Source organism: Podarcis tiliguerta (assembly GCF_965153285.1).
Source record: "Podarcis tiliguerta genome assembly, chromosome: 2".
In the NCBI taxonomy this organism is placed as follows: Eukaryota; Metazoa; Chordata; class Lepidosauria; order Squamata; family Lacertidae; genus Podarcis; species Podarcis tiliguerta.
Window position 1 is genome coordinate 85,418,230 of NC_139535.1, and position 14,637 is coordinate 85,432,866.

Consider the following 14,637-nt stretch of genomic DNA (forward strand, 5'->3'; position numbering starts at 1 on the left):
TGCGTTTTGTCAAATATTCTCTCAAACAGAGAGTCTGAAGAAGGAGTCTTCTGCCCTTCAAAAACTGGGAGTAATTGCTCTTCGATTATTATATTTGCTGAGGGGATTGGTACCCTGACAGTGAGTTTCTTACCCGGTGGCTTCATTGTCTGCTACAATTCACAGTGTCAGTTGGGGGCCATCATGTAGTGACCACGATTCACATTAAATAGTGTTCAACAGCAGGGGACGGAGAACTCATTTTGCAATGGCCAAGACTCATGTGGTGAATTCTAATTGAGGATATGGCTGGGTAGGAGACATTTACTAGGGGAAGACTGGTCCCTAAGGTGCAGAAAGCCATCCACAGCTTCCTGATAGGATTTGCTATTAAACTGGTCAGCTAAAAAGGCAGGATGACAAAGAGCAGCTTAATTTGCCACACTGGAATTGGGACGGTTGAAGGTCAGTCACAGATACTGTTTTAGAACTAGACTCCAGAGTACAGGCCGGCGGGGGGGGGGGCGGGACAAGTGGGGCACTGGCCCATGGTTCAAACTTTCTAAGGGGCCCAGAGATCCACTGGCCACTTCTAGGACCCCAGGCAATTGTACATAGAGCTGCTGCTACATCAACAGAGCAACCAGCAAACATTTGCTACACAGATGTTTCCAGAAGCTTCCAATAATCTGAGGTAGATAATTTTAGCAATTGCAATATTGGGTTGCTCTGCTTCTCTTCTGAGTGTTACAAAGGAGAATTCAAAACATGTCTAAAGTATTACTCTTCTGCATTCATGTTCTCCAGTTTGAATCATCCTCGATATACGGCATTACTAGAAGTAATTGCAAATGCTCTTCTCACCCTCACCAGTACTGAGTAAAACCTTCTTTCATTTACTGTTGTACACTGGGACAGCTTTTATATTTCTTTAAAAACAGCCCTTTCAGTATGTTTATACCAAAGTTGCAGATTCCTGTGGAATTAGACAACACTTCTTTCTGTTTGTAATAATTTTACTTTTTCCATGCATGTCATTTAAGGTATGCACTTCTAACTTCAGTTTGGCTATTTGTGCCCTGTTTTCTAACTTTGCAAACCAAATGCTCCATCTTCTGAAGATTCAGTATAAATTGTAACTCTGTTTACAGATCCATGACTTGATTTTGGCATTAGAGATAGATTATGCCTCTTACTTTTAAGGAATTGTTTGTGGAAGGATGCCTAAATTACTCCTTCTAGTATAATTTGTTTACTTGTTTGGCCTTGGTGACCTCATGTTGATTGTAGCAGCCTCATAGCAATGATAGACTTGAGGTGCCAAAAGCATCCTAGAGACCATGTCCCAGTCAAAGATAAAATACTATGTCTCTTCACATGCAGCCACATGGTCCAGGCTGGTTCATATGAGAAGAGGAGATCCCTGAGGTTACGCAGAGCGCAAAAGGAGGCAATTTTGAGTTTTATGTGCTGATTTTTTATCTTTGCAGTCTGAATTAATCAAACTAGGCAGTAAAAGTCAGCAGACTCTATTGGCATCTGCTTAGAAGATTGTTGATCAATTAGATCAATTCGAACTTTTTAAAAAACGTGAATATGGTTTGCAAAATGTTGTCTTGGTTCCTGAGCCATCAATTGGCTCTGGGAAATTTTCAAATCCTGAATTTAGAATTTGTCTGATATTTCAGTTTTATGCAGGAATTATCTTTTATTTTACAGCACTTTGTTTTGCAAGTGTTTTTACACTTAATAATACAAATAACAATAATAAATAGTTTTCTGAAGTAATACGTTGCATGGGAAAGCTTTTACCTTAGGTATGATATTTGGTATCTATGGTGGCTTTACCTACATGGATTCAGTTGTTATGTCTCTTGGCCTGCCATGGAAGTCCTTTTTGGTGGTATCCTATGATAGCATGAATGTATGCTCTTGGAAGAGTTACATATATCATAGAAAGGAACCAGAGTTGAGTGGATCTGGGGCTGTAAAATGGGCTGCATTCCATAAGACCATGGTACTGTTTCATAAAGGTCATTGTGTGAAGACCTGTATGACAACAATATATGGCACTTCATTCAGTTTTCTATACAGAAGTCACTTCCATGTGGGAAATTCATCTTTTGTGAAGTCTTGCAGGTGATATGCAAAGCAAATAAAATCAAGGTTGTTCCCCCCCCCCCTTCTTGCTCTGAGTACGAAAGAGCAATTTTAAAGACCTAAAGTGTTCTTGGGGCAGATTGTATCTAGTCCATGAGTCAGAGTAAAGAGGACACTACAATCTTTCTCGCCCTAAAATTCTGGCCATACATAGAATGCAAAATGAGACTGTTATATGCTGGTTTTGTACCTGTTTCCTTAAAGGATATATCTGCTATGGGATGATATAAAGAAAAATGAGTGCAGCATTTTATTTTCTTGAAAAATGAATGAGATGGATGGTTGTTTGATTTGGATAGGTGGAGCCCTCGCTCTAACAAGATAAACATCATCAGTCTAGTTCATGGATAAATAACAGCAGTTTCAAAGATTAAAACTGCTGATTTATACAGTTGCAGTTCTTTCCTACCGTACAGTCTGCAATCAGTTGAAGTAGCCCAAAATATTATTTTCACCTGGCCTCTTGGATTTGATTATATAAGGTCACTTGATTTCCCAACTCCAACCCCTCCCAATAAACAGGAAAAGATTACAGATGCATGAGAAAGCAAAAATGCAGCTCGCCAGAGAGTCTAACAGCTTCTGCTAAAGTAGCAGTGTGGAACTTGTGACCCTCTGCAGATTGTTGGACTTCAACCCCAGTCCCTATGGAATCAGCACAATCATCTATCTAGTACAGCAGGAGCAGGGGATCTGTGCCCCCCCCCCCAATTATTGGAGTACAGCTCCACTATAGGCTATAGTGGCTGCAGCTGATGAGAGTTGGAAGATACCCATTTTCTGACTCCCATATTACAGCACTTGTTTACCTCTGTGACCAAGCGGATGCCTCCCTCAGGCCCACAACACACACACATACACACACACACAGAGAGAGAGAGAGAGACAGAGAGAGAGAGAGAGAGAGAGTTACCTTCCTCCCCCAACAACTAGCATTTTATGACATGCCGCAGTGCTGCTGAAGATGGATGTTCCACTTAGCCAGCATGACTGTCAGACATTGATAGCCTTGGTCTCTATGAATTTGTCTAATCTCTTTTAAAGCCATCTAAGCTGCTTGCCATCCCATCTCATAGCAGTGAACGCCATAGATGAACTTTACATTGTGTACTTCCTTTTGCTTGTCTTGAATTTTTTGCTAATCAATTTACCCATCTTTGAAACTTGTTTGCGTTAAATCTTATTTGCCTCCTGCCCCTACATTTACCTAGTTTGGAAAGTCCCTCTTGGAGCCTTTTGTAGTCTGTTTTGGTTTCCCCCATCCTGAATAATTTGATGTCATCCATAACTTTCTCCCTGGTCATCACAGACTTGTTTATGAGCAAGCTGAATAGCACCAGATTGATCTTGATTTCCCCCATGTTCCTGATGTAAATCTGCAATCACCCCTTCTTCCAAGGAGGGACGCCATTTTGGGTTTTGCCTCAGGTACCAAAAAGTATTGGGCTGGCCCTGCCAGATGCAGTACTGATAATCAGCTATTGTTTTCTTGCCTTCATTGAGAACTATCCCCCTGCTCCTGCCTTCCATTCTTTAGCCAATTACTAACCCATAAGAAGCCTCATACTTTTATTCTATGACCACCAAGCTTACTCAGGAGCCTTGATGAGAGACATTGTAAAATGCTTGTTGGAGGTTCAAAATAATACACTTTCCCTTTATCCCATCACTCACATATTCTATATTCTAATCAGACTGGCACGGTTTTGTCAGTTTCCTTTTCATCTTCTGCATCTGCTGTCTACTTTTCAAATAATGATCTCCGTTTCAAAAAAATTCCACATGTTTTAATTTATACATTGATTTGACAATTCAACAGAAAACCCCTCTAATCAGACCTGTGAGGTCAGTGACCCTGACTCCAGTTCTCGTATTATTCCCTTCTATGGATTATGTTTCAATATTCTACAAGATAATAATCTGGTGCTTCAGCCTGTAACTGAATAGCTAAACCCTTTTAATGCCATTTTATTACTTTTCCTAAAGGTGGGCGACTGTCTCACCTCTACCTCCACAGTTTCCAAAACCCCACACAAAATACCTCCAAACACAATGCCTGGAGGCATTGTTTACTTTTAAAGTCCCTGTTGGTTTTTGTTATGTAAAATAAAATGGTATATAAGAGTGTATATAAGAGGCTGTGAAGATAAAACGTTTTATATATATATTTGCGAGAACTATCTTCTAACAAAAATAAGTAACTTGCATCAGAATCCATAATAGAAGAATGGGCAGTAGCCAATATAACACCAATTTTTTAAAAGGTTTCCAGGAAATTTAAAGCTCTTAGCTTACATCTGTTTGAGGAAAACTGGTGGAAAGCATGATTCAATATAAAATCATCAAGCATATAGAATAGGAAGTCCCGCTGAAGAAGAATCAACATGGCCTCTCCAAAGTAAGTCCTGTCTCACAAACCTTTTAAAGTTCTTCAAGATTTTGGTATATTTATACAAGTGCCTGGTATAAATTGTGCACTTAGACTTTTAAAAAGCTTTTAGTAAAGTTCCTCTCACCAAAGATTCCTTAATAAGCTTAGCAGTCATGATTAGTTTGAAGAGAGCTAAACCATCGGGCCAGGTTAGTACAACGCCACATCAAGTCATTAGCATGGTGCATTAGCAAAATGAGCAGAGAGGAGCAAAGTGGTTGCAATCTCTTTTCTGGGAGACGTCACGCTTGCACATTCGTACTAAACCATGACTTGGCTTAATGTAACATATGAACCAGGCCTAAATCCGTAAGATTGTTTTGAAGTCATAAACTTTGATTGGCATTCAACTTTCATTTTTAAAAAAGGAACTTTCATTTTTAAAAAATAAAGTTTCCACCCCTTGGATATACGGAAAAACTTTCTTGGTTTCAATGTTTTCATCTTAACATAAGAATTGATTCCATCTTTACCTATTCTGTCTCTCTCAGGTGATAATTAAAGCGCATTGCAACCTTCATGTCTACACAGAGTCATAAGTAATAGTCCATTGGGTAATATTACTGCCTGCCTATTTAGTGTGTTCTTACAAAAGCTGTGTGCCAGAGGGCTTTGTGTACAAACCACTCATTCCCTCCTAGAGTAAAAGGAAAAGTTTTGCTTATTATCTGGGGAGTTGTCTGACCAGCATAATGATATGGAACAGGGACGTGCTGGGCATTCTCCAACTTCCTTTGTGTAAACATTAATTCAGCACGTCAACAGAGCGATGAATCCCAGAGTGCTCAGGCTGGTCTCAGAGGAATTGATGTTTTCTAGCATGTAGGCTGCATAAGTGTAAGTGCAATTATATGGAAAGAAGTTCCATTAATTTCAGTAGGATCTGAGTATAACTTTCCCTGGATTGCATCCAGCAGTGTTTGTAACTGGGTGGCCATTTTAGGTTCATCTCATTCAATGACACAGTGTTATTCCCTACCAAGACCTGGAGACTAGGAAAGAACTGCAGGAGCCATTAAAGACAGGAAGACAGGTTAAGCCAGCTGAATTTTTTTTTAAAAAAGAGCTAAAGAGACATAAATGGCAGGGTCTTTGTGTCAATGGAATCCTACAAAACATTTGAAAACATAGAACATCTTACGAGGAAATAATAGCAACCCTCATGCAAGAAGTCTGGATACGTACCATATAATATACTTTGAAAGATGACTAGTCTTAAAAGAAGAATTGGCAAATGGCTGCAAAAATCCACTGTCAAGAAGCACTGTCTAGAATGAATGGCATTTTACCAAGCCACATTATCGCTCTCAAGGACATGGACAGTATATCAACCAGGTTTCTTGAGTGATAGCTTTAGCTGATCTATAACTTGCTTGATAAGGTCTTGGAGTTTTATTTACTTCAGGATTATTATTATCTACATATATATTTTGGAAAATGGCTCATCTCTATAGGTGTGGCCACCTCCTGAGACTCAGCAGGAGGGATTGCAGAGAACACTTGCCTTTCAAAGTTATGTATGGATTTGATCACTGTTTTTTAAAAATATACTTGTATACTGCTGCTTACATTAAGCAGCACATAAATTAAGAACTAATTACACGTGACAAAACAAGCCTTTGGATTTCACAGTGGGTACAATATATAAGGAAGGAAAACAATTTGGCAGCTTCCCATTTTTAAGTCTGTGGAAATACATGTAAGATCAACAGCTTGTGAAATAAAAATGACAACAGGTAACACAGCAGGCCTGGAGCTGTGTGGGTACATAGCTTAGCAGTTGCTTGTGGTTTCAAGACGGTGTGAAGCAGCTTCTGGTGGACCTAGGGTTACCCTAGGGCTACCCCCTCCATGGGGAGAAAAGCAGCTTGGTGGAATTCTGAGGAAAGGCATGGCTGGTGGTAAAAGGAGCAAGCACACCACCCATTTGGTCCTCCACCTCACTCCCCAGGCTGCTTCTTCTTAAATAAAAATGCTATATTGAAAAAAATGTTACATGGATCTGGTTGCAAATTCTAGCTTGGCCCTTTTCTGCTTGCTTACCTATTCACTTGTTCTCTCATTAACTCATCCTAAATTTGTAAATCACACCATACTGTTTGGCTGTTTGACAAATAGATGCATTTGGGTAATGTTGCCCCCGCTTCCCTCCCATTCCCCCCCCCCCAATCTGGTGACTTTGAAGCTTCTTAGATTTTTCATCTCCAGTCATATCAGTTTTCTCCCTGTTAAGAGGCGGTATAAAGATGTTTAAAATAAATTTGCAAAGTGGAAGAAATAATGACTCCTCTTGCAGGTCTGTTGGTAGGATAATGGAAGAAAGAACCACAACTTTGTATATTACATGTATTAAAAGAAGCATTAGCAGCTGTGCCCTAAAAACAAGTCCGTTTCAGCATTTCATAATTTTTACAGCAAAGCTTGGAAAATGTGCTTATAAATATATACAATCCCACACGTTCCTAAATGTCAATCCTGTTCATTTAGTCATTGTTGGAATTCAGCTTCTTGTTTAGCAGTATCACAAAAGCAATGGTTGTCCTTTCTGAGACGCTGCAGAGCAATCCCATGGGATCAGATTGATGGCTCCAATAGTGGCAGTCAATGTTGGGAAACATAAGAGAAACAGCAGGCTCTTTCAAGGGGCTCAGTCTATTCCTTTTATTCCTGATTTTATATCTGGTTCTTGTAGGACCAAGGAGAAGCCATTTTCATGCAGTTACCAGGCTTGGCTGACTTTAATTTTGTCAGGGGGGGGGGGGAATTACCTGGGAAGAGTCAACCTGGAGGAAAATGCTAAGAAGCTATTTTCACCATTTTTTTCTTTCACGGGCTCCCCCGCCCCTACTTCCAGCGGTTCCCACATGGCACATGATGCAAGATCCCTCATTGATCTAATCAGGTATCTCAATTTTTACTTTTGTTACAAATCGAAATCTCGCTTTCTTCGAAGACTTCCTCGGTCGTCTCCCCCATTGTGACTTCTCCTTCACTGCTGTCTGAGAGGCTTGCTCTGGGAATATGCTTTAATGCGAAGCTTAGCTCCGCTTTGCCGCCTGTCCTCTGCTTTGCCACTTGTGTGCTCTGAGGCTGAGTCACCTCCAGGGAGAAGCAATTATTGTTCGAATGCTCTTTCTTGGAACATCTCCCCAGGTGCTTGATGTTCTTTCCGAGAAAGCATGGCATGCAGACAAAGGGGGATGCCAGCAAGAAATGGGACCATTTCTTGCGCAGTTCAGCTTTTACCTGGAAAAGGAAGGAAAGCAAACAGAACAGTTGAGATGGATTGCAGCATGTAGTATAAATGCTTCCTTGACCCATCCCAGGGCTTCTGTCCTTTCAGATAAGCCTGGAATTTCTTAGTTCAGGTATGCTGTGGCTAGGTTACCCTACAGCAAGAGTAGGGAATCTTTGGGTCTTCAGGTATTGCAGAACTCCAACTCCCATCAGCCCAAGCAAGCATGGCCAATGGCAAGGGATGGTGGAAGTTAGAGTTCATTCCCCACACCTACCCAACAGGCAGAAGTCCTGACTGCTCAAGTAATTACTCTGAGACCTGCAGCACAAAGTACAATCTTAGGCCTCTCTGCAGTGTTTAGCACAGTACACCTGCTCCTAATGCCCCTTTCAAGAGGTCCCGATCTACTTTACACCTTTCCCCTTACTGTCCTGATGTGTTCCCACAGAACTCTGTGTGCATTTTGTACAGAGAGCAGGTTTCTCATTGATGTTATCACAATACAGTGGTACCTCGGGTTACATACGCTTCAGGTTACATACGCTTCAGGTTACAGACTCCGCTAACCCAGAAATAGTATCTCGGGTTAAGAACATTGCTTCAGGATGAGAACAGAAATCGCGTGGCGGCAGCAGGAGGCCCCATTAGCTAAAGTGGTGCTTCAGGTTAAGAACAGTTTCAGGTTAAGAACGGACCTCCGGAACAATTTAAGTACGTAACCAGAGGTACCACTGTTCTTGGACAGCGTACACAGGCACTTATGAATAGTTGCTATTTAAATGACTTCATGTTTTTTACAGTGCAGCAGCTGAATATTGTGAATATCACCCTGTTTATGCTGCTGCCTCCCATTCTCCACATATCTTTCTGCCATCCTTCCTTCCTACCAGTTTCTGCTCCCTGCCCTCAGTGAAGAGGGGAGGAGAACACTTCCTGGAGAATGAAAACCTTCATGTAATGGAATGTTCCCCCTTCCATTTGGGCTCAGCTCTACTCCAATCTGTTGCACATCAGGGCAGGTTGGTGCCCCTCCTCATAATTAGAGGCACAAGGGCAGCATCCTGGCCTTTTGCCTGGCATGCATGGGCAGCTTATTGCAAGCTGATCTGTTTACAAGTAGGTACCCTATATTGCTGTTTCAAGGAGCAGCCTGAAAGGGGCCGTGTTCCTTGCGTGATATCTCCAACTACTGCAAGGAACACAATGGAAAACTGAATAACTCTTCAATATATACTAACTGATATAAAACGCCAGGTGACCACCAAGAACATCACACAGGACAAAGTGCAAGCTGCACCAGTCAGTCTGTTCTGCAACATCTTCCAAGAGAAACAAATGGTTAGAAATGAAGGTCAAGAAGGATATTTTACCTCTCCATTAGAAAAACAGTATAAAAGTGCTACAAAGAAACCCTGGAAGGGAAAAGAGAGAGAAGGTAAATTAGATCTGGATGAAATTTGCCAAGGTACAATTCAACTACAAGCTTATGCAATCACAGAATATTGTTCCTAGAAAACACCTGAAACCTGAGTCATCATGCTGCTAAATTGAACATTAACACAACTAACTTCCCCTTGCTCAAAAATCACCTTTATCTCTCAGGTATCATGTGATGAGGCACCAGTACCCAAAACTCTGTTCTATTTTTCTTAGAACAATTTTGCTCGAGGAAATGTCAGGCTTGCAATTTTAAACCACTAAGGTTGGTCCCACGAAATATATCACTTTGACCTAATCTGTGCATTTCGCATTAGGTTGTGCAGGAAATATTGCAACTGAAGTTTAGGGCAAAATTACATGTATAGCTTGTGAACTTAACCCTCCCAAGGATGTGTTTTTGAGACCTTGTAAGAGCAGTATCAAATTTAGCCAGTTTTCCAAAAGCTCAGTAGCTGACCCCCCAACCCCACTTAGTATTGACATGCTAAAAAGGTAGTAGTGCAAGAAACATGCACATTGGACTGATATACATCTGACTTCTTGCACCTGGTTCCTGCTGGCAAGAATTTAAGGACATCTAAGACTCAAAGCATTTCTCCTCAGGCAGATTTATATATGAAGATTGAAAGACACTGCATAATTCCCCATTAAAAAATGGAACTAATGGCAACTCTTTATTTAGTCCAAATGTCTCATTCTTTGGGACCAACAAATCCCCAAGCAAATCTGAATTTGTATTTAATAGTTAATGAACTAGCTGCAAAGTTCTTTAATGCATTTGTAGACTAGTACAGAATATGGTATACCACATGTCTTAAGAGTGATGACCATTTTTAATTTCTAATGCTTGCTATTCTGAAAGTTGTTTCCTGAATTGCTATTTCCTCAGCTAACTCATCGAATTACATAGTCTGTTCCCCAAATTTTCCAGCATTCGTTTGCAAACCCTTACCAGCTATTTATATTCAAGAACATTTTCCACAGAGTTCTTCTTGAGAACCATATATCAAAAAGTGCTCTGTCCCTCCCTCATTCGCTAATATTTCCAGCAACCATGGTTTACTGATGTGACTCTAGATGTCTAAAAGTTATACACAAGCAATTTGGAGCTTTCTCGGGTAAATAAGCATTATATTACAATAGTTGTAATATTCAACCCTATGTTGTCTTTTTGTTTGAAGATTTTTTGCTCTCTGCTCTATCTATGGTTTTAGTATGAAGATCATTATTTCTTTTCTTTTCATCATATATATCAATTAATGCCCTTTTTTATTAATTAGTGGTAATCAATAATGCCCCTTCCAGCACAAGAACTTACTTGAAAGGAGCCCAGGGTCAGCTGAATGAAGACTTTTATGTGCCTGGAAAGACCATCAATTCTTTCATCCACAATGAAGTTAAAGACAATCTCATGAATCCCAAGCAATGGTATTAACACAAGGGTTGATCTTGCCAGTCTAAAAATAAAAATAACCATAAGAATGAATTCAATCCTAGAGATAAACTGCATCAAGAAATCGCAATGGAATCATGACATTATCCACTCACTTCTGTTTGTTTGGTGCTAGCATTAGAATGATCAAACCTCATACATAGATATTGATATTTTAACACAGGGGTGGTGAATCTGTGGTCCTACCAATGTTGTTTGTCTCCCATCAATACCAGCCAGTATGGCCAATTGTCAGGGATTATGGAAAAACAACATGTGGAAGGCCAGTTTCCCCACTCCTGTAATTAAGGATATATTTAAGGATTTTCGTCAAACCTCCAGCAACATGACATTGTTGAATTACGATTTTATCAAGAAGTTAAATGTTGTCACTTGTGGACTGAATTGGAACAAAGGCTTTTAAACTGTATTATGTATCTGTATTACCGCTAACTACCGGTAACTACCGGAACGCAGGTGGCTCTGTGGGTTAAACCACAGAGCCTAGGACTTGCCGATAAGAAGGTCGGCGGTTCAAATCCCCGCGATGGGGTGAGCTCCCGTTGCTCGGTCCCTGCTCCTGCCAACCTAGCAGTTCGAAAGCACATCCAGCGGGAAGGTAAACAGCATTTCCGTGCGCTGCTCTGGTTCACCAGAAGCAGCTTAGTCATGCTGGCCACATGACCCGGAAGCTGTACACCGGCTCCCTCGGCCAGTAAAGCAAGATGAGTGCCGCAGCCCCAGAGTCGGACATGACTGGACCTAATGGTCAGGGGTCCCTTTACCTTAGTGGTAATTATCATAGACTGTACTTTGCTGAATTTCATTTCCTTCTGACTTCACTGCTTACAGTCCCTGTCCTCCAGACATGTAGGTAAGTACCTGTAACTCAGGATAACACTTCATTCTTCTGAAGAAGCAGATTGTTATCCATAAAATCTTATGTCATAGTAAACTAACTTGCTAGTCTTTAAAGTGTCATTAGCCTTAACCTTTTCACCTTATGGGCATAAGTATGTTGCGGTTGTTTTGAGATGACAATTAACCTGAAGTGGTACAGCCCAGACACAGATTTATTGTCTGAGTGAGTTTACCATTATTAAACAAACTAGGCGCTTATCAGCCTTTTGTTTCTTCAGTGACCAACCCCAGCAAGCCACTGCCAGGCTGGGCTCATAAGAAAGCTAGCTGGTATTGTTTCCAGCCCTTGCTAAAGTCATGAATTTATGAGTTTGCTCAAATTCTAACCCTTCACTGATTGTAGAGATTGTGAAGGGTCTGCCTCCCAACTTATAACAATAGAGACATGTTCTCTGACTACTATTGAAACTTTGTAAGTAAAATATTCACCTATGTGCAAAACAATATGACTGTGATATATTCTAGCCTAAGTATGTTCCTAGTGAATGTTTGTTTAAAGGTGGATGAGGCTGTCCATGGTAAGATGTAACCAAGCATAAAAGTGCCTGGTGCAATCAGCCATTGTGCAACTCTGCCAAGATAGTTAGAATCTCGTCCAAACCTCTCTCTCCAGCACATGTAACAAAGAAAAATAGATATGCAGGAAATTCTTGGTTAGAATGAACTGGAACATAATCAGTGGATTCTTCTTCCAGTTTAAAAGGTACTGTAGAAGGCTAAGTAGATAAGTACAAATCTGAGAATGTAATATTTACCTGAATTTATAATCACGAAAGCTCATTTGCTGGGCTTTAAGTTTGGAAAGTAGCAGCTTCACAATTTTTAGAAAGATGCAGAAGTTAACCTTCAAAGAAACACACCTCTTGGTTAGTTTCAGTAAATGCAATGAACATTATTTGGCTAGCAATGGGGCAATCACAAGAAATTAACCACAAGCAACAATTCACAGCACAATCTTAACCATGTTTACTCAGAAGTAAGTCCTATTGAATTCAGTTGAGCTTACTCTGAGGTAAATATATTTAGTATTGCAGCCTCTTAATGTGTGAAGACATTGTTTCTAGAGATTTTCTACCCATCACATTTAGACAATTTTTCCTGCCATTTCTCTTAGTTCATTCTGTCCCCACCCCTTTCTTTAGGTCAGGCTTTTGATCCAAGATACTTTTGATCTTTATTAATGGTTGCTGGAACAGGGAGCATCAGTAACAGGTGGCAAAGAACACCAAGGACAAGTACCCTTGCCAATATCTTATGTGTCACACACACATAATACCTGCATCCATGTTTACATGCTCTCATGTATTTGAATGGGTATCATGTAATCTCTCTTTTAAAAATATAAATGCAAAAGCATTTGCCTGTTCATGTTTCCAAGACTCTCTTGCTCATATCCTTCTCTGGGACACTCTCTGGTTCTCATTTTTCTGATCCTCTGAATTTTGAAGCTGCTTTCAGTCCATGTATTGCTTCAGGAAGTGCAAATTCAGTCAGTTCACAGTTTAATGCAAACTTCTCCCCCACCTTTAATCCCTGTCCTGCCTTATGCCTTCCACAGCCATCTTTGCTCAATCAATCCTTGCTTTAAATTATTTAGGGTTAGTCCCATGTCTTTATTTTGTAAAATACAGAGAGACACAAATCATGGAAAGGGCCAAGTCAGTCTCACTCTGCTGTGCACCAGGAGATGTCTCCCCTTGCAAATAATATAACAGAAACATACCACCACAACTGTATAAAAAATTAATCAAATTTATGCCATGATGCTTACAACAATGGAAAATAAAATGGGCCCTCGAATGATCCACCAGAATGCCATGTTGTGATGTGTTGCCCAGCATCTAGGAAGTAAGTCAAAATTATTCTGTCAGCTCACATAAGCACAAATGGCAAGCCACATTATTTTTAAATAGATTTGGATAGGACCTGTGAACCTGCTTGCTTTTTTTTGCCAAGAGGACTAATCAGATTACTCATCAAGATTACATTTTTCAAAATCAATTGTATACAATAATCCATTCCTAAGCAAGTAATCCCAAGGCATGCATTTTCCCATAACACAAGACCATTATTCTAATGGTTGTGGCCATAGTGGGCTGTAATGCAATTTATTATTTTTATAATGAGCTTCCTAATGGAGGCTTAAGCAACTGATACCTATGGAAGCAAATGATGATGACTCATTTGTGTTCCACTAGGTGCATCTAAACGCCAGGTTAACTTCACTTAATTCCTTTGGTTTAGCATTAGGAACCAACGGGGTGTAGCATGAGGTCTATTTATTAATTATACTTACATCCCACTCTTTCTTTCAAAAGCTCAGAGCAGCTTGTATCAAGTTCTCAGTGGCCTCTTGTTCAAGCCCTGATCAGGCCCACATCAGCTAAGCTTTCCTATACCATTCACAAGACTGATCTTACTGTGTCCACATAAACATCAATAATAGGGGGATTAGAAAATCAGAAACTGGTGGTGCTTGGGTGTGTGTATGTGTTTTAGCAAAGTCACTATCATGATCTGGCTATATACTCTAGATCACCATCTCCACAGCATGTTTACAAATGACCACCACAGAACAAAATGTTTGTCTATATCCATCCGAAGACCTTTGTTTAAACCAGCAGGCCATGCTTTCTATTATCTTGGCAGAAACTGAAGCAACAAACCAAGCCAGAGGAGCATTTGGAAACAGTCACTTACCCCTCATACTCCAGTTGGTATTTTGTTATTCCCCAGGAAGCCACAAACAGAACTGGAAAACCTGGGGAAAATTGAGATGCAGGGACAATGTGACTTCGCAATGGGCAATATGTAACAGTTGTTGCGCATGTGGACTAAATAATAATGGAGTGGCTGGAATATAGGGATGGGAGGGAATATTACTAATTTGTGTACAAGGCAAAGGCTATTGATCACAGCAACTTTTTTCTCTTGTTGATTCAGTCATACATTTTTGTAACCCTCTTTATCCAAGGACAGTCTCTGAGCAGCTAAAAGCAGCAACAAAGTTAAAAGAAGAGTATGCTTATAATAATC

At 40.3% G+C, this 14,637-nt stretch overlaps 1 protein-coding gene across 5 annotated transcripts in view; it reads right to left on the bottom strand.

Annotated features, from left to right (window-relative positions):
* Positions 1-5,604: 5,604 nt before the first annotated feature.
* The window catches only part of GLP2R (glucagon like peptide 2 receptor), a 35,435-nt gene continuing 26,402 nt past the window's right edge, over positions 5,605-14,637 (bottom strand). For all 5 annotated transcript variants that reach the window (XM_083428482.1, XM_083428485.1, XM_083428481.1 and 2 more), the window contains 6 exons: positions 14,302-14,362; positions 13,373-13,442; positions 12,357-12,445; positions 10,567-10,705; positions 9,179-9,220; positions 5,605-7,816 (listed from right to left, as the gene is read on the bottom strand). In XM_083428482.1, coding sequence (XP_083284608.1) covers positions 7,478-7,816; positions 9,179-9,220; positions 10,567-10,705; positions 12,357-12,445; positions 13,373-13,442; positions 14,302-14,362 — 740 coding nt within the window. In that variant the 3' untranslated portion in view covers positions 5,605-7,477. The remainder of the gene's footprint in view (positions 7,817-9,178; positions 9,221-10,566; positions 10,706-12,356; positions 12,446-13,372; positions 13,443-14,301; positions 14,363-14,637) is intronic.